Here is a 17,608-nt window from a genome sequence, read left to right on the forward strand (position 1 = left end):
GCCCCGTGGTGTCTTCCAAGTGGGAGCTTGTCAGTTTGGAAGAGGTTTGGGGGCTCTGAGCACCAAACCACGGCTGTAGGGGCTTCCCCAGGAAGTTGACGGGGCCATGTCTCGTTTCAGAGCTGAGCATGCCAAGGAGAACGGCCTCCCGTACCAGAGCCCTGGCCTCGCCAACGGCATCAAGCTGAGCCCCCAGGACCCTCGGCCCCCCTCCCCTGCGGCCTTACAGATGGCAGGGGAGAAGGGCAGTGAGAAGGTGAGGCCAGGGGCTGTGGGGGTGGGCAGGGAGGGTGGGTGTGAGGCGACCTCGCCCACCCAGAGGTCGGTCTCTGGGGCCAGAAAGGAGAGGGCAATGGGAGCCTCAGCAGGAGAGTGAGAGCGTGAGGACCTGATGGCTGGATGGATGCTGGGGGCCCGCAGCCGGGGGGATGCTTCTGGGACGCCAGGGGCCCTGGCCCATGGTTGGAGGGCTGCCGTGTCCCTCGGGCGGTCCTCGGGGCGCAGGGTCTCCTGGGCAGTGGGAGCAGGACATCTGGTGTGTCGGCAGGTACTGAAGGAACGTGCCCACGGCAGCAGCGGGGAGGCCATCACCAGCCTGCCCGTCAGCATCCCGCTCAGCACAGTGCAACCTAGCAAACTGCCCGTCAGCATCCCCCTGGCCAGCGTGGTGCTGCCCAGCCGCGCCGAGAAGACGGTGAGTGCCGGCCGCGGGCAGGCCTGGCGTCCCCGGGGAGGGGGGCTCTTCGTCCCTTTTGTCGGACAGCACGCTGTCAGGTCTCGAGCGTCCCGCAGTGCCCGGCGACGCAAGGACGTGCGGCTTCCGGAGTCGGTTACAGTGACGTGCCTTTTTTATCTCAGATTTTTTTTAGTAAAAGGTGGCATGTGTGGGTGGAGCGGGAATGAAACTTCCAGATTCTGTAGAAGCTTCTCTCTCCTCGTCCACACTTGGCATTTTGCTGCACAGGGTAGACTTGGAAATGAAGCTTTTGTACAGAGCAGGCTGTTTTCTGTGTTTACAGAGCCATCGCCCACGTAGAGCTCAGCCACCTAAAGTATGCTGGGCAGTGGGTTCTGGTGCATTCACCAATCAGGCAGCCACCTCCAAGTCCAGAACATTCCCCCACCCCTAAAGGAAGCCCCAGCCCCGTCAGCAGTCACCCTCACCCCATCCCCCAGCCCCTGACAGCCAGGAACCCCCTCTCTGTCTCTGGATTGGCCTGTTCTGGACGCCTCACATCCAAGGAGTCACACACTGTGTGTCCTTCTGTGCCTGCTGCTCTCCCTGAGCGTCACGCTCTCGGGGTCCGGCCCCGTGGGAGCGGGTGTCAGGGCTGCTCTCCTGCTCACGGCTGAGCGATGCCCTGTGTGTGGCGGGACGCGGTCTGTGTGCCCACCACCTTTCAGTGAGTGCTAGGGGAGAAGGTCCAGCGCTGGGGCAAAAGCACGTGCCTGGCGTGCACGCAGTCCTGGGCTCAACCCTCAGTGCTTCTGTTTAAAAAATAAAGAAATGAATCTAAATACGTATTCCCAAAAACAAAAAACAAAACTTTTCGGTGAAGGTCGTGAGCACACTGCTGTGGACAAGAGTGGGCAAGTTTTGCATGGACACTTGTTTTCGTGTGGCTTCAGGTGGGCAGGGAGTGGCCGGTCAGGTGTGACTGCAGCCTTCACTGCTCTCTCTGCACGTGCACCCCGGCCCGATGTTGGCCCGATGTTGGCCCGTTAGCCAGAGCAACCCTTTAGAACCGAGGTCACACACCTGTCCCTCACCGTGTCAGGATGTCCTGGTGGCTGCCCACCGTGCCCACACCCTGTGCTCCCTGCCCCGGGCCCCGGCCCTCCACCGGCAGTCCTGGCCCAGCCGACTGTGCGATTTCTCCCCACAGAGAAGCACCCCCAGCCCTGTGCCGCAGGCCCGGGAGGCCTCGTCCACGCTGGAAAAGCAGATGAGTGCTAACGCCCACAGCACCGGGGGCAGCACTGCTGGGAGCAAAAGCCTCGCCCTGGCCCCTGCAGGTGAGTGCCCTCCTTCTCCTGTGGTGGCCCGCGCAAGGCCAGCCCAGCTGTCCCAGGGTCAGGCCCCTAGGGACGCCAGGCTGGGTTCAGCTGGCCCCTCTCCTCCGGCCATGCGGTCTGAGCCCCATGGTGAGCCCTGGGGGTCAGGGACGCTAGGCTGCTCCGCCCCGCCCCGCCCTGCTCATCTGGCCACGTCCAGCCTGGGCCTCCGCCGGCCCTCTGGGTGGCAGTGTCCTCGTCAGACTGGGTCCAGCCGGGTCCTGGTCCTCAGCACTGGCTGAGACTTGCAGGCAGGGCCAGGGGTGCGCCCAGCCCAGCTCCGCAGCCAAAGCGCCGGCGCCCGTCGGGTGGGGGTGGGGGTGCGCGCAGGAAGGCTGCTCACTTGCCGTGAGGCTGCGCTCCTCGCACTCCGCTGCGCTGGCGTGGGGGTCGCCCCACGGCGGGCATCGTTGTAGGGAGGCTGTGCGGCCTCTGACCATCCCTGGTTCCCCCACCCCCCTGTCCTCGCCCAGACCTGAGCGGCCCCAGGTCCCCTGGACAGGCTCCCCTGAGAAAGCCGCATCCTTCCCGGCAGGCTTTGCGTACACCGGCTCGGTGGCCATCAGTGGGGCCCTGGCAGGCAGCCCGCCCCTCGCCCCTGGAGTTGAGCCCCCAGCCTTGGACGAGTCTTCTAGCTCCGGAAGCCTATTTGCGGCAATGGGGTCCCGCAGCTCCACCCCGCAGCACCCCCCCTTGCTGGCGCAGCCCCGCAGCTGCGGCTCCGGCTCGCCTGCCCCCCAGCTCTGCGCCAGCCCCCGGCTTGGCCCCACCCAGGGCCCGCTCCCCGACAGCAAAGGGGACCTCCCCTCCGAGGCTGGCTTCTCGGACCCCGAGAGCGAAGCCAAGAGGAGGATCGTCTTCACCATCTCGGCTGGTGCCAGCAGCTCCAAGCAGTCGCCTTCCAGCAAGCACAGCCCTCTGCCCTCAGGCACCCGCGGGGACAGCGGCCAGAGCCACGGGCAGGACAGCCGCAAGCGGGGCAGGAGGAAGCGGGCCTCGGCAGGGACCCCCAGCCTGAGCGCAGGCGTGTCCCCCAAGCGCCGGGCCCTGCCGTCCGTTGCTGGCCTCTTCACCCAGTCTTCGGGGTCCCCCCTGAATCTCAACTCCATGGTGAGCCATGAGCTGTGTGGGTGGTGGGGGCAGGGGAGCCCCGGAGAGCACTGGCCAGCGCTCCGGGCCTGCTGACAGGCTGTGCGTGTGATGACCTCTCAGGTCAACAACATTAACCAGCCTTTGGAGATTACGGCCATCTCGTCCCCCGAGAGCTCCCTGAAGAGCTCCCCAGTCCCTTACCAGGACAATGACCAGCCGCCGGTGCTCAAGAAGGAGAAGCCCCTGAGTCAGACCAATGGTGCCCACTACTCCCCACTGACCTCGGACGAGGAGCAGGGCTCCGAGGACGAGCCCGGCAGCGCCAGGCAAGTGGGGCCAAGGGAGGGCCCTGCTGGTCAGGCCACGGGACGGGCAGCTTCCACCTGCTGCTGGGTGGTGGGCGTGTACTTTGGGGCTTTACCATGGCCCACCGGCCACCGTACCTTCCTCGGGTCACCTCCTGGATTATCCACCTTTACTTTGTAAGAAACAGCATGAAGGGCCCAGAGCGTCTGAGAGCGTCTTGCCTCCTGGGATGTGGTGTCCGCCTTTGTCCAGGGCAGGCCTGACCCTTGAGCCTACAGCTCCCAGGGCGGCAGCAGAGGGGGAGGGCAGCTGACCACGCAGGAGAGCTGGGGCGGGCGCAGGCCCTCACCCTGCCCCGCGCCCTGCCTGTCTCTCGGTGAGGGGCCTTGCCCTCCTTCATTGTTGGGGTTTGCAGCCTTGTTAGATGTGGCTCACAGAGCGCACCACCCATTTAAAGCACCTGACCCAGTGGGTTTTGATGTATTCGAGGGGTTGTGCAGGTATCACCACTGGGCCTTAGAACAGTGTCACCACCTCGGAAAGAAGCCCCATGCCCCTGGCAGCCCCCCCCCCAGCCCTGCCCCACCTCCGACCCCCGTCTCTGTGGCCCTGGCCCCTCCGGGGGCGGCATGGGCTCAGGCCGCGCTCGTCCTTCTGGGCCTGGGTCTCTCCTGAGCAGCGTGTCCTCCGGCCCCGTCCACATGCAGCAGGTGTCAGGACAGCCTTCCATCCACCCTGTGGACGGGCCACGTGTGTGCACCCGTCATCTGTCCATGGGCTCTTAGGCTGCCTGCAGCTGTCAGCTACTGTGAATCACGATGCTGTGAACATCTGCATATGCGTGTTTGTTTGAAAATATGTTTTGAATTCACCCGGTACCTAGGAGCGGGGCTGCTGCGTTACGCGGGGAATCTGTGTTGACCTTCACGAGGAGCCACAGGCTGCTTCCCACTGCAGCTGCCCCCTCTGCCGTCGCTGTCAGCGGAGCCCCAGGGGCAGCTTCTCCACATCCTCCCAGCGTTTGTTTATTCCTGGGTTTCTTTTTTACATTTCTTTAAACTTCATTTATGTATGTATTTTGTAGCATCGTATTTTTTAAGTTGAAGAATAGCTGACGTACAGTATTATATGTTACAGGTGTGCGATGTGGTGCTTCACAGTTTTTACAGGTTGCACATTTACAGCCCTTACAAAGCACTGGCGCCGCCCCCCACGCCGCACAGCGCTTCCTCGCAGCTTGTCACACCTGATAGTCCCCACCTCTTCCTCCTCCCCCTCCGTCTTGCCCCTCCCCGCCCCTCCCCCCACTGGTAACCGCTCGTCCCTTCTCTGCATCTGTGAGTGTGTTTCTTTCCTGTTATATTCACTGGTTTGTTGTATTTTCTTAGATTCCACATGTAAGTGGTCTCTTACAGTATTTGTCCTTCTTGGTCTGACTTACTTCACTCAGCACAGTGCCCTCCGAGACCATCCGTGCTGCACACCAGAAACTGATCCAACATTTTAAATCAACTGTACTTCAATTAAAAAGCAAACAAACAGCCCGTTTAAAATACGGGCAGAAGAACTTAACTGACATTTTTCCAAAAGAAGAAATGCAGATAGCCAACAGGAACGTGGAAAGTTGCTCAGCATCACTAATGTCAGGGAAATGCAGATCAAAATCACAGTGAGACACCATCTCACACCTGTCAGAACGGCCATCATCACAAAGAACACAAATAACAAATGTTGGTGAGGGTGTGGGGAAAAGGGAACCCCTGTACACGGTGGGAATGTAAATTGGTGCAGCCACCGTGGAAGACAACATGGAGGTTTCTCAAAAACCTAAAAATAGAACCACCATATGGCCCAGCAATTCCACTCCTGGGCATTTATCCAAGAAAAACAAAAGCAGTAATTCAAAAAGGTACATACACCCCGCTATTAACAGCAATATTATTTATAATTGGCAAGATACGGAAGCATCCTAAGTGCACATCAATAGATACATGGATGAAGAACAGGTAGCACGTATACGCAGTGGAACACAACTCACCCATGAAAAAGAAGGATATTTTGCCATTTGTGGCTCTTCATTCACTTTTTTTTTTACTTCACAAGCCAGAATTTTGTAACTGGCATAAACATTTCCATTGCATCAAAAACAACAAAATACCCAGAAATAAACTTAAGCAAGGAGGTTACCTGTACTCTGAAAACTGTCAGACACTGATGAAGGAAACTGAAGATGATACAAGGAAATGGAAAGATATCTTGTGCTCTTGGAGTGGAAGAATCAACATCATCAAAATGGCCCCACCACCCAAAGCAATCCACAGAGCCAGCGCAGCCCCGTCAAAGTACTCACGACGTTCCTCACAGAACTAGAACAAACAATTCCAAAATTTGTATGGAACCATGAAAGACCCCAAACTGCCAAAGCAATCTTTTATAGGTTTTTTTTTTTTTCTCTTTCTTCTTTTTGTTCTCTTATGGTTTAATGACTAGAGAAGTTCCTTTAACATTTGTTGTAAGGCTGGTTTGGTGGTGCTGAATTCTTTTAGCTTTGGTTTGTGAAGCTTTTGATTTCTCCGTCAAGTCTGAACAAGAGCCTTGCTGTAAGTTTCCCCTTTCATCACTTAAATGTATCGTGCCACTTCCTTCTGGCCTGGAGAGTTCTCCTGAAACATCAGCTGATAACCTTACGGGAGCTCCCTTGTGTGTTATTTGTTGCTTTCCTCTTGCTGATTTTAATATTTTCTCCTCCTCAGTTTTTGTCAGCTTGATGACCGTGTTCCTGGGCGGGTTCCTCTCTGGGTTGGTCCTGTGTGGAGCTCTCTGTGCTTCCTGGACGTGGGTGACTGTTTCCTTTCCCAAGTCGGGGAAGCTTTTGGTTACTACCTCTTCGAAAGTTTTCTCAGGTCCTTTCTCTCTCTTTCCTCTTTCTGGGACCCCTATAATGTGAATATGGGTGCGCTTCATGCTGTCCCAGAGTTCTCTTAAGCTGTCCTCATTTCTTTTCATTCTTTCTTCTGTTCTGCAGTAGTGATTTCCACTAATCTGTCTTGTAACTCACTGATCTGTTCTTCTGCCTCATTTAGTCTGTTTTTGGTTCCTTCTAGTGTGTTATTTATTTCAGTGATTTTATTCTTCATCTCTGTGTATTTTTTACATTTTCCAACTCTTTGCTGAAAACTTCGCTCTGTGCATCTGTACTCCTCTTGAGTTCTCTGAACATCTTTGCCATCATTACTCTAAACTCTCTCTGATAGATTGCCTATCTCCTCATCACATTTCTTCTTCTGGGTTTTCATTTTGTGCTTTGGCCTGGGAGATACTCCTCTTCCACCTCATATTGTCTGTTTTCTATTTGTAGTTCTTGGCAGGTGAGTTGCATTTCTCGACCTTGGAGAGGTGGCCCTCTGTGGGAGACGTCCTGTGCGTCCCAGCAGTGCAGTCCTCTCTTGTCACCCAAGAGCCAGGGTCCAGCCGGTCCCAGGGTGGAGTCTGGCCTGTGTGTGTGGACTCCTTCCACAGGCTCTGGGATTGTTGTTTTCTTGTTTCTGGTGCCCGCCCCTGGTGGATGGGGCTTGTGCAGGTTCCCTGCAGGAGGAGCCGCCGCCTGCCCTCTGCTGGGTGGGGCTTGGTCCCGGACCTCTGGTGGGCAGGGTCCTGTCTAGAGGCCTTTGTGGCTCGGGAGGTCTGCCGACAGGTGGGGCTGTGCTCCCACCCTGTGTGGTGTTTGGCCTGAGGCTTCCCCACAGGCTGTTGGGTGGGGCTGGGTCTTGGCGCCAATGATCCAATCAAGATGTCAGCCCCCGGGAAAGCTCATGTAGATGAACACTCTTGGAATGTCCGCCACCACCTTTTACATCCCCTGGGTGAGCTGCAGCCGTCCCCTGTGTCCCCAGGAGAATTTCCAAAACCAGCAGGCAGGCCTGGCCCAGGTTCCTGTGAAATCACTGCCTCTGCCCTTGGACCTGGCGCTCACGAGATTCTGTGTGCGCTTCCCAAGAGAGTGAAGTCTCTGTTGCCCCCAGTCCCGTGGGGCTCCCGGAGCCAAGCCCCGCTGGCCCACATAACCGCATGTCCTGGGGGCTCCTCCTCCTCCCAGTGCCCGAACCCCAGGCTGGGGAGCCTGACGTGGGGCTCAGAACTGTCCCTCCTGTGGGAGGGCCTCTGCGACTTAATCATCCTTCAGCTTGGGGGTCGCCCACCCGGGGGATATGGGGCCCCATTATATCATGAGCCCGCCCTCCTACCGTCCCGCTGTGGTGAAAGTTCTGGATTCTTTCGGGAATTGTGTCTCTGGAGGTCGTAATTCTTTGGGATGTTCCACGAAAGTCCTGACACATGAAACACATGCTGTTCTGTAATTTGGTGCAACAGCTGACACCAGCTCCCTGGGGAGCACTGTGTGCTAGCTGCCATGTATCCACCACCTGCGGACGACCCGGGTTTGTAGAGCCTGAGAGAACATTTACCACGCAGACCGTTCAGTGCGGGACTCGTGTTCATCTGTGCCTGTTTGGAAGGGCTTCCCTGTTGCTCCGCCCAGCTCTCAGTCGGGTCCCCCGCCCCCGGGCCGCCTCCTGTTAGACACTCATCATTTCTTTTTTCTCTTGATAGAATTGAGAGAAAAATTGCAACAATCTCCTTAGAAAGCAAATCTCCTCCCAAAACCTTGGAAAACGGTGAGTATCCATGCTCCCAGGCGCCTCAGTCCAGGCTCACCGGGACCTGACCGGGGTGGGGCCTCCAGTTCTGCCCCAGGGTGGTGGTAAATCGGGTGGGTCTGGTTTATGGTCCACTCATAAGCCCGCCCTCCCTCACTGGTCCAGGGTCCACCCTGTCCTCCCAAGGGGCTTTCTCTCACAGGGGAAGCTTCTCTCTGGACCCCTCAGCTTCCTCCCGGCCTCACAGCCACCTCCTTTCCCATCAGGTGGCGGCCTGGCGGGAAGGAAGGCGCCACCAGCCAGCGAGCCAGTCAATAGCAGCAAGTGGAAGTCCACCTTCTCGCCCATCTCCGACCTCGGCCTGGCCAAGGCGGCCGACAGCCCGCTGCAGGCCAGCTCCGCTCTGAGCCACAACTCCCTGTTCGCTTTCCGGCCCAGCCTGGAGGAGCCTGGCTCGGCCGACTCCAAGCTGGCCACCCACCCCAGGAAGAGCTTCCCAGCTGCCCTGCCGGGGGCAGGCGGGCTGAGCCCCAGCAGCCATCCTGCCAGTGGCTTCGCGCTGGGCGGGGGCCTGGCGGCCGACCTCAGTTTACACAGCTTCAGTGATGGTGCTTCTCTCTCCCACAAGGCCCCTGAGGCGGCTGGTCTGGGCGCCCCCCTGAGCTTTTCTGGCCCGCGGGGCAAGGAGGGCGGTGCCTCGGAAACTGGCCCCTTCGTGAACAAGAGGCAGCTGGACGGACTGGGCCCGAAGGGTGAGGGGGGCCTGCCCTCATGCGGGCCCCCGGACAAGGCCTCATTGGCCCACAGCAAGGCGGGCAAGGCTCGTGACCGCGAGCCTGACGTCAAGAATGGCCACAACCTGTTCATGGCCGCGGCCGCCGCGCCCCCCGGGGGCCTCCTCAGCAGCCCGGGCCTCGCCCCGGCAGCATCCTCGGCGGGCAGTGCGGCCCCGGCCACCCAGGCTCACCGCCCCTTCCTGGGCGCCTTCGCCCCCGGCCCGCAGTTCGCGCTGGGCCCCATGTCCCTGCAGGCCAACCTGGGCTCGTCCGTGCTGCAGTCTCTGTTCAGCTCCGTGCCCGCCGCCGGCCTGGTGCACGTCTCGTCCGCCGCCACCAGACTGACCAACTCGCACGCCATGGGCAGCTTCTCCTCCGGGGTGGCCGGCGGCGCAGTTGGAGGTAGGCAGTGCCCTCCCAGCCAGCTGGGTCCCAAGGGACCTGCTGGGGGGTCAAGACCTGGGGCGCACACTCTCGCCAACGCCCTCCGGGACTGCTGGGTTTAACCACTGCTGTTCGCAGGTTCCCTTCCAGGCCCCTAATGGGGGAGAGGCCACGCCCGCGTATCCCTTTGGGTCCACTTTGCACCCGCCACCTCGTTCCTTTTCACCAAACGCAGATGTGACTGTCGTGTGGGCAGAGCACTCAGGCGTGAGTCGGCCTGTGCCAGGCTCTCTGGCTTGACGGCATCCCTCTTGCTTCTAGGGGAGCCGGCACCGTGACCCGGGCTCTCCTTCCTCCCCGTGGAGGTCACCTGTCAGGCTTGACGCAGCCTAGGCTCCAGGCAGCCTTGGGCTGGCGCTGGGGAGGACGGGGGGCCGTAGTGCCCGCCGCACACACCATGGCTCGTTCAGGGGTGGAGAGGAGCCACAGGGCCGGGCCCTTCGCCACCGGCTCCTTGCTGGGCACAGGCGGGGAGACCCTGACTCGCATCTGGGAGCCTGGGGTGGGGGTGTGGCCCGGAGCCGCGTGGCAGGTAAGTCCAGCGCCTGCCCCTGCTGCCTGCTGCTTCGCCCTGCACCTGTGACGCACGCGGAGCCACAGCTGCCATCCGCTCCTTTTTGTGCGCGCTTCTCTTGCTTGACTGGAGATGCCCACCTGTTGAAGCTGAGTTTTTCTCTCCTGTTTGCAGGTGTCTTTAACCACGCGGTGCCTCCCGCCTCCGCTCATCCGTTTGGAGCCAGTTTCGGCAGTGGGGCTGCGTGTCGCAGCGCCACGCTGAGCTTAACCCCGCTGCAGGCGGTGTCCAGCACCCCAGCCTCTTCCTTTCAGGCCCCGTCCTCTGCGGAGCCGAGGCCGCCCCTGCCCCCTCCGCACCTGGGCCGGCCCCCTCCGGGGCAGCCCACCCTCCACGCACCCCCCCCTCCTAACGCCGCCTTGCCTCCTCCCCCCGCGCTGCTCCCGGCTAACTCTGAGCCTGTGCTTCTGCAGAACCTCGCGCCCCTCCCGGCTAACCAAGCTTTCTTACCTGCTTCCTCTGCTGCCTCTCTGCCACCTGCTAACACCTCTCTATCCATCAAGCTCGCCTCCCTCCCGCACAAGGCGTCCCGCCCCCCCTTCACGGTGCACCGCCAGCCCCTGCCCGGGCTGGCCCTGGCCCAGGCCGCGCCCGTGATCCCGCAGGCCAGCTCCACGGGGCCACCCGCCGTGTGGGTTTCCCTTGGCATGCCGCCTCCGTATGCCGCGCGCCTTGCGGGGGTTAAGCCGCGATAAAGACCTTGATTAGCTAGCAGTTCGTATTCTGTAAGGTAAGGCTAGAGCCCGACCAGGCGGCTGTATGAGAAACTGAACCGTCCTTCCTTCTGCAGAGAGCAGGCGGGCCCGCGGGGCTGCTCTCCTGCGGCGGGAGGTGCAGACGCCAAGAGCACAGGGAGGCAAGGGAGCCATGGCGGCCTGAGCATGCCACCAGGAGCCAGGGAGGGGCCCAGGAGGAGGTGGACGAGCCCAGCTTGAGCTGGCCGCCACCCTCAGGCTTGGTGTCTGCAGCAGCTGGGGACCCAGGCAGCTCCAGTGTGGGTTCGTGGGGCAGCTTAGCTTCCATCCCAGCTTGGCCTTCTGTACACTCTTGGGCCTTTCAGCCCGTCTCCTTGAACGCGCCTTGTAGGGTTTTAGGAAAATTCAATGCATTTAAGGCCCCTGGTACACAACAGGCCTTCAAAAAGCAGTGGTCATCTGCAAAACTCTGCTAGAGGTCCCTGCCTGCAGGAGCCGAGGGGTAGCAGAGTGAGCCTGGCACCAGCTGTGGGAGGAACACCCGGCTGGTGGGCAATGCTTTGCAGGCATGGCCGTGGCACAGCTCCTCCCACTTCTGAGCGTGCCTGTGCATTAGGACTTCTGTGCGGGGTCAGCGGAGAACAGCGTCGGATGGGCCCACTCTGGGGAGCTGGATGGGGCAGGGGCCTGCAAGGCCTTCAGGGAGGGTCCCGGTCGGCTCCTCTGCTGGCTTTGAGGCAGGGTTAGGGGGCTGAGCCCCGGTGCAGCTGGCCTGGCCACTGCTGGGACAGGGGCCTTCCTGGGAGAGCCCACAGTCCCGAGGGCTGACTGGGTGCCAGGGCCAGGCTCAGGGTCTGCCTGCCGTCCGCAGCCGTCTGTCGTGTGTTTTAAGTGGAAACACACGTGAGGCTCCAGGGGAGTCTGATGGCCTCCTGACCAGGGTACAGGTCAGCGGACAGCCTTCCCTGAGGCTTGGGATGGGCTATGCCTCAGTCCTGTTGGACAAGCCCAGAAGGTAGGGCGCCTAGTGCACGGTGGCCTCACGCCCTCAGGGCAAGCATCACGTGGCCGGTACCAGCTTGGCATGGGTGGATGTGCACGTGGAGGTCAGGGTCAGGCCACAGCAGACACGGGCGTGCAGGCGTGTCGGTGAGGCTGCCTGCAGGCCATCCAGGAGCAGTGCCCAGCTTGGTGACCAGGGAGGGTCTTGGTTCCAAGGCTCCTGGGGAGGAGGGGAGGCCAGGACCCAGCCAGCACCCCACATGCGCTCGGGAGGGCCTGGGGACAGGGATCTCCTGCCTCTGACTGGGCCAGGGGCATGGTGCAGGGTCCTACAGCCACCCGGTTCATCCATCTGTCCGTCTGTAGGCGGCTCTGGTTCCCCAACCTGGGGCAGCACCGGGCTTGTCCGAGTGAGGCGCTAACGCTGTACTGCTTCCTCCCACGCGTCTCTGCAGGTAACTAGGATTCCTACCTCAGCCGCGAGACTATGCAAGGCCGGGCCGGGCCGGCGAACGGACGGAGGCCAGAGACAGGTTCTACTGTGAATCAGCGCTGCGCAGACCTGCGGAGACGTCTTGCTGGGGCCTGGCTCCAGCCTGTACTGTTGATAGTTTTAGATAAAGTATTTATCGTTTTTTAAAAAGTATAAACAATTTTGACTTATTTTATTCCACCGAAGTCGTAAAGGCAACCTATTGAGAGATGTAAATACTATATACGAGAGGATCTATGTAAACACGCTCCCGAAGGACTGGCCCGCCAGCGGAGACGCCGACAGCCGGCCCGGTGCTATCTCGTCCCAGGCTCGCGCCTCCACGTTCTTGGTGCTGACTCTCGAGGTTGACCGACGCCAAAACCAGCCCTGGGAGCGTCTGCTCTATTTATTCCTGCCGCTCTTCCTATACCAAAGGCACCCGTCTCCAGGTCGAGGTGGCTCCTCAGAAAGGCCGCCCGCCCATCACTGTGAACGGCGCCCAGCAGACAGTCAGCCCTCGGGTCCGGGATCGCGCCTTTGGCATAGGAACGGCCAGGCAGCGCGGGCCGTTGGGCTGCGGTGGTGGAGCCTCCAGGAGGGGCCCCGTTCTGAGTGGTGCTTGTGAGGAGGGTCTGGTACCCGATTCCAGGGCCGGGCTGGCTCGTGTGACAAGTGCATTTACTTTTGTACGTCTTTGTTCGTCCTGGGCTCGTGCTGCAGCCCGCCCAGGGACGCAGGGGGCTAGTTGTGGGTGCCGGGTGTGTCTACAGGAGCGTCACGCTGACGGGTGACAGTATTTTATAGAGATGTGATGAAAATTTATAAATTTCATAGACTTGACTTCATTTATTTTTAGATTATATGATGAATGCACAGTAAACTAAAGAGAAAAAGGGAGACAAGGAAGGGGAACCTTTCCATCTGCTCAGGTGCACAGCGACGCTGGCCCAGGGCCCGCCCGACAGCCCATGGCAGGGCGGCACTCACCTGGGCTGATGGCCACGGCAACGCTCGGGCAGGAGTGTGCCAGGGCCGCAGGGTGCTCTGTCCCTCCGGCACGGCTGCCTGCGGCCAGTAGTAGGTCCCTGGGCTGAGCAGTGTTGTCTGTGTGCCTCCCCAAAAAGCTCTCGGTCCCCTGAAAGGGCCAACGTTGGCCAAAGGTGCTGGCAGGGGGCCTGGACCCCGAGGTGGGTGCCCCAAAAAGGGCTGGGCGCAAGCGGTCAGAGCCCTGTCCTAAGGTGCTTGCCCCCAAGCGGCACCCACAAAGGAGTGCAGGAGGTGGGCCTTTGTGTGGGGATCCAACCAGGGCCTTCCCTAGCCTGGCCGCCATGACCCCACCCGCTCCAGATGCGGGCACCAGGGGCCCTCCACCTGCCTGGGACAGTCAGTGTGGTGGCCCAGGCCCCACCTGGCTTCCTGATCCCCAGGGCAGGTGTGGAGCTGGAGACCCTGTGGGATGCAGGCCACAAGGGCCAGAGCAGGACAGCATCCTGCCCCCTGGTGTCCTCTGCACTCTTGCGGGGCAGGAGTCTAGGGTGGAGACTATGCCTCCCCTCCAGTGACCCGCACCCCGTACCCTTCCCTCCAGGTCGGTGCTCCCGATGCACAATGGTGCTGTCCTGGCCCCTGGCCCCCCAGCCCCCCTCCAAGAGGCTCCCTTCCCCGTGTCGGGCTCCCTAAAAAGCTGCAGGGCTGAGAGAAGTCCCACCTGGAACAAAGTGACACTGTACACAAACACTGCATCACCTCGGGGGCTGTGTGGCCGCCCGCCGGGCCGCCCTGTCCTCCGCACGCACATGCGTGGGTCTGCCCCACAGCGGGCCCAGCTCCGCCGCTGCCCCCTCGCCCACCCTCGCTCCCCGCCTGAGCTCAGCCACCGCCGGCCTCGGGAGGGGGGTGCCCAGGGCGCCGGGGCAGGAGACCCCACCGCCGCTGTTGGCGCAGGTGCTCCAGGAGGTCTGACGGCTGCGGTCGCTTCGCTCAGGAAAACCTAACAACTAAGACGACCCTCCAGTCAGGAGGAGCAGCCTCCCCTCAGCTCTGACTTGTGACCTATTTAAGACCCACCGCCCCTTGTCTGCCCCGCCGTCCGCAGGACTGTTCGGTTTCCTTCCCAAGCCCCCGTCCCCACGCTGATCTGTAGCGCAGACGGGCTTGGCTTTGTCGTCCAGTAGCTTGTTGTTTCAGCGGGGGCGCTGCCCCTCCCTCCCTGAGGGAACCCCTGCACTGCACTTCCACCTCTGGACTCTAATAAAATACCTGTTTTCACTTGAACCTGGTCTGGTGTCAGCATTCCTTCCTGGTGGTGACACTGCCAGGCCCTGGAGAGCCAGGGGGTCCCGGGCTGTGTGGGGGAGGGGGCCGCGCCTGGCAGAAAGGAGGAGGGATGCCCCCAGCTCAGGGGGACCCAGCCTTGCACCTGACTAGGTCAGGCCCATCCAGGGCAGCCAACTTCTTGATTAACTGAAACCAGCTGATCACGGACTTTAACACCACCTGCAAAATCCTTCCCAAGGCCCCACCTGCACTCAGACAGGCCTGTGAGCACCAGAGACCCTGTGGGGTGGGGCCCTCCTCCCTGCCTTTCCTATCTCTGGATTCGAGGCCTCCCCTACTCTGTTTGGGTGGCCTAGCCCCTTCCTCCCACCAGCCTCACTGCCCTTGGGGGCCGGCTTTGATGGTGTGGCGCCGCCGGCCTGCGGAACACTCGCTGTACCACCATCCCCGTGTGGAAAAGAGGTACTTTTATTTGAACAGAACAAACTGGCCGCCCCAAGGGCAAACCTTCCAGCTCTGCCCAGAGGCGTCCGGCCAGGGCCTGTCCCTTCAGTAAGGGAATTCACAGCGGCCCCAGCGCGGCCCCACGCCCTTCACAGCTTCATCTCACTTTGTACATTCAGCCTGCACGGGGCAGGGGAGCTGCGCCAGCCTCAGGCGCCCACCAGGCCAGGATGGACACTCCCAAGGGAGTGGGCACAACTCCTGGGAGTGGACACTCACCCCCTGACAGCAGCATGTGACACCGAGGTGCCAAGCCAGCCCAGAGGGCCCCAGTGCATCTGGAGACGGCTTGCTGGGCCGTTACTCCAAAAAGGCAGCCCTGCCCATTCTCACCGTTCTCGGGCTTTTGAAGTCTTTAAGCCAAGATGCCTCCCACCACAAATCCAGGCTTGGCCAGGAAAGTCAGGGCCAGTGAGGGTGGGGAGGGCTCACTCCCGCCCAGCAGGGAAGCCAGGGAGCCCCACCAGGGACTCACGCCTTCAGGCCGCTCAGCTGGAACCTGGCCTCCCCCGATATGCCGAACTGCTCCAGGGGGTCCTGTGTGGGGGGACAATGGGCAGGGCGGGTGAGCCCACACCCAGGAGGCCCCCAGCCCGGCCCGCGCTCCACCCCCACCCCACTGCACACCTTGCCTGTCATCTTCTGCAGCTCGTTCCTGTAAAAGATGAGGCTCCTCCGCATGAACTCGTAACTGCGGAGGAGAGCGGTGTGAGCCCCCAGGGCCCTGCTCTGCCCCAGACCCCCAGGCCGGCCCGCACCCTACCTGGCTCGACGCAGAGCTCCCATCCACTCCTGACACTGCTCCTCGCTGCAGCACTCAAAGTGGTACTTCCTCTCGGGATCCTCCAGGAAGCCTGCAGAGGGAGCAGCCCCATGGGTCCCCGCTCACTCCCACCTTCTCATGCCCCAGGCCTCTGCTTCCTCTTGCTACTGTCCACAACTGTCCCCTCCTCCAACTCCAGCCTGAGCTCACTGCTTCCCACCAGCTGGCTGTCGGCTGAACTGGGTCCCCTCAAAACACATTTAAGTCTTAAAACATGTAAGACATTTTCTGAGACTATTACTCTTATCTGGTTGCAGGTCACTGCCGACCTGAACACTTAAAGTGAGGTCACGCTGGAGTAGGGTGAGCCTCTAACCCCAAAAGGCCTGGTACTCTTAGGAAAAGTGAAACGTGACACAACCACACAGGGGAGAGTATCTCATGAAGATAGAGGCAGAAGTGAGCTTCCACAAGACAAGAAACGCCAGAGGTGGGCAGAAACCCCCCAGAAGGTGGCAGAGAGCACGCGGAGCAGGTTCTCCTTCAGAAGGAACCAGCCATGAAGAAACTGATGTCGGACTGAGAAAAGTAAGTTTCTGCTGTTCAAGCCCTCCAGTCTGTGGCACTTTCTTCCAGCCCCCTCCCCACCCCGGGCAACTAGTAGAAGCTCCATCTTCCCCTGCAGACTCCACCCTCTCAAGACGACCCTGGAAAATCCTCCCAGTCCCCCGGCACTGGGCCCTCCCTGCTCGCAGGAGAAACAGTTACAGCTAAGCACCCCAAAAGGGCAGCGCTCCCCAAGCAGACAATGGCGGTATTTGGGGTTGCAGCTAGTAAGTGGCTTGGATGGGTGTGCTTGGCCTGGGCTTCAAGGGGAGGAGGGAGCACGAGTGGGGCAGCTTGGGACACTGGATTCAGTCTGTCGGGACAAAAGTGGGGCGGGCGGGGCCAGGCGGCACTCACTGATGGAGAAGCCGCTGGGCTCTTCCTGGGTGATTCTGCAATGCTCCAGCAGCAGGGCTCCGACGGGCTGGGGGCAGACAGGCGCATGGAGGCGGGTGCACGGGACCAGCCAGCCTTCCAGCCCCGCCCCCCGATTCTAGTTTCCCCCCTGCCCCGCCCCCAGTCTCTAACCCTGGCCCCGCCCCCAGTCTCCGCCCCCGACTTCCGACCCCGGCCCCGCCCACGACTCCGACCCCTCAACACCCGCAGCGGCCCCGACCCCCGCCCCGGCCCTCCCTACCGCCCTACCTCCGCCTCATCCGTCCGGAAGTAAAAGAGGAAATTGACCACCAGCTTCACCAGCCGCCGCTTCACCACTGCGGGCATAAGGCGGGCTCACACGGGCTCGGCGGCTACCCACCCCCGCCTCCCGGCCGCCCGCCCGCCCACTCCGGCGCCCAGGGCCGCTCACCGCTGCCCTTCTTGGGGCCCCGCATACCCAGCTCGGCCGCCATCTCGGCCGGCTGCCGGGACAGTGCCTGCAGTTCCTTCTCGTTATAGCGCATGGCGCCGCCGCGACCCAGTACGCGGAGTGCGGGCCGCGCCCTCCCGGCCGCCCTCCCCGCTAGCGCCGCCGCCGGCGCCAAAAGCGTCCCACCGCGCCGTCCCGGAAGCGCAGCAGGAGCTGCCACGCCTGCGCGCTCCTGGGCCGCTCAGCCTGTCAATCACCGGCGGGGGGCCGTAGCGCCCCGGGGGCCTCGCAGAGCCTTCGTGGGGCGCACAGGATAGTGGGCAAGATGGGCAAGATTGTTACATATAACAGTGCAGTAAGGTGGACCCTCGGTGGGAGCGGAATAAATTACCCCCACGACCGGAAGCGCCCTTTGCTAAAGTGAACGGAGCAGGCTTGAGGAAGGGAAGGACGTAATTCCCCATCCCGCGAGATCTGGCTCCGTGAGAATTAAGCCGAGCGGGAGACTGTCGAGAGCCGTTACGCATGCGCACTTCAGCTTCCGGCCTGCGTTCTTCCTTTCCTGGCGCCTCC

General features: G+C 61.2%; 2 protein-coding genes across 8 annotated transcripts in view; one reads left to right on the forward strand and one right to left on the reverse strand.

Moving 5' to 3' along the window:
- The window catches only part of DOT1L (DOT1 like histone lysine methyltransferase), a 49,489-nt gene extending 35,138 nt beyond the window's left edge, over positions 1 to 14,351 (forward strand). For 2 of the 6 annotated variants that reach the window (XM_074351211.1, XM_074351213.1), the window contains 8 exons: positions 121 to 256; positions 548 to 694; positions 1,887 to 2,016; positions 2,591 to 3,165; positions 3,268 to 3,473; positions 8,065 to 8,129; positions 8,378 to 9,289; positions 10,020 to 14,351. In XM_074351211.1, coding sequence (XP_074207312.1) covers positions 121 to 256; positions 548 to 694; positions 1,887 to 2,016; positions 2,591 to 3,165; positions 3,268 to 3,473; positions 8,065 to 8,129; positions 8,378 to 9,289; positions 10,020 to 10,600 — 2,752 coding nt within the window. In that variant the 3' untranslated portion in view covers positions 10,601 to 14,351. Of the gene's footprint in view, positions 1 to 120; positions 257 to 547; positions 695 to 1,886; positions 2,017 to 2,590; positions 3,166 to 3,267; positions 3,474 to 8,064; positions 8,130 to 8,377; positions 9,290 to 9,409 lie in introns of all 6 variants that reach the window. The other 4 variants (XR_012501690.1, XM_074351212.1, XM_074351214.1 and 1 more) reach the window with 4 other exon arrangements.
- A 453-nt stretch (positions 14,352 to 14,804) lies between these two features.
- On the reverse strand, positions 14,805 to 17,468 carry PLEKHJ1 (pleckstrin homology domain containing J1). 2 transcript variants are annotated; one of them, XM_074351222.1, is made up of 6 exons: positions 17,063 to 17,468; positions 16,873 to 16,940; positions 16,585 to 16,651; positions 15,622 to 15,712; positions 15,486 to 15,549; positions 14,805 to 15,395 (listed from the first exon to the last, which is right to left on the reverse strand). In XM_074351222.1, the coding sequence occupies exons 1-6, from the start codon at positions 17,127 to 17,129 to the stop codon at positions 15,330 to 15,332; spliced, it is 423 nt and encodes a 140-aa protein (XP_074207323.1). In that variant the 5' UTR covers positions 17,130 to 17,468; the 3' UTR covers positions 14,805 to 15,329. The 2 variants fall into 2 exon arrangements, with proteins under 2 accessions (XP_074207323.1, XP_074207322.1); XM_074351221.1 differs by having other exon boundaries at positions 17,036 to 17,465.
- Between the last annotated feature and the right edge of the window lie 140 nt (positions 17,469 to 17,608).

Source organism: Camelus bactrianus, chromosome 22 (assembly GCF_048773025.1).
Source record: "Camelus bactrianus isolate YW-2024 breed Bactrian camel chromosome 22, ASM4877302v1, whole genome shotgun sequence".
NCBI lineage: Eukaryota > Metazoa > Chordata > Mammalia > Artiodactyla > Camelidae > Camelus > Camelus bactrianus.

Excerpts from the sequence above, each read along its gene's own strand:
- PLEKHJ1 (XM_074351221.1), bottom strand. The coding sequence starts at position 17,129 with ATGCGCTATAACGAGAAGGAACTGCAGGCACTGTCCCGGCAGCCGGCC. Across the intron at positions 16,941-17,035 it reads GGGCCCCAAGAAGGGCAGCG|TGGTGAAGCGGCGGCTGGTG; the intron begins GTGAGCGGCCCT and ends TTATGCCCGCAG. Across the intron at positions 15,713-16,584 it reads GCCCAGCGGCTTCTCCATCA|GCTTCCTGGAGGATCCCGAG; the intron begins GTGAGTGCCGCC and ends CTCCCTCTGCAG.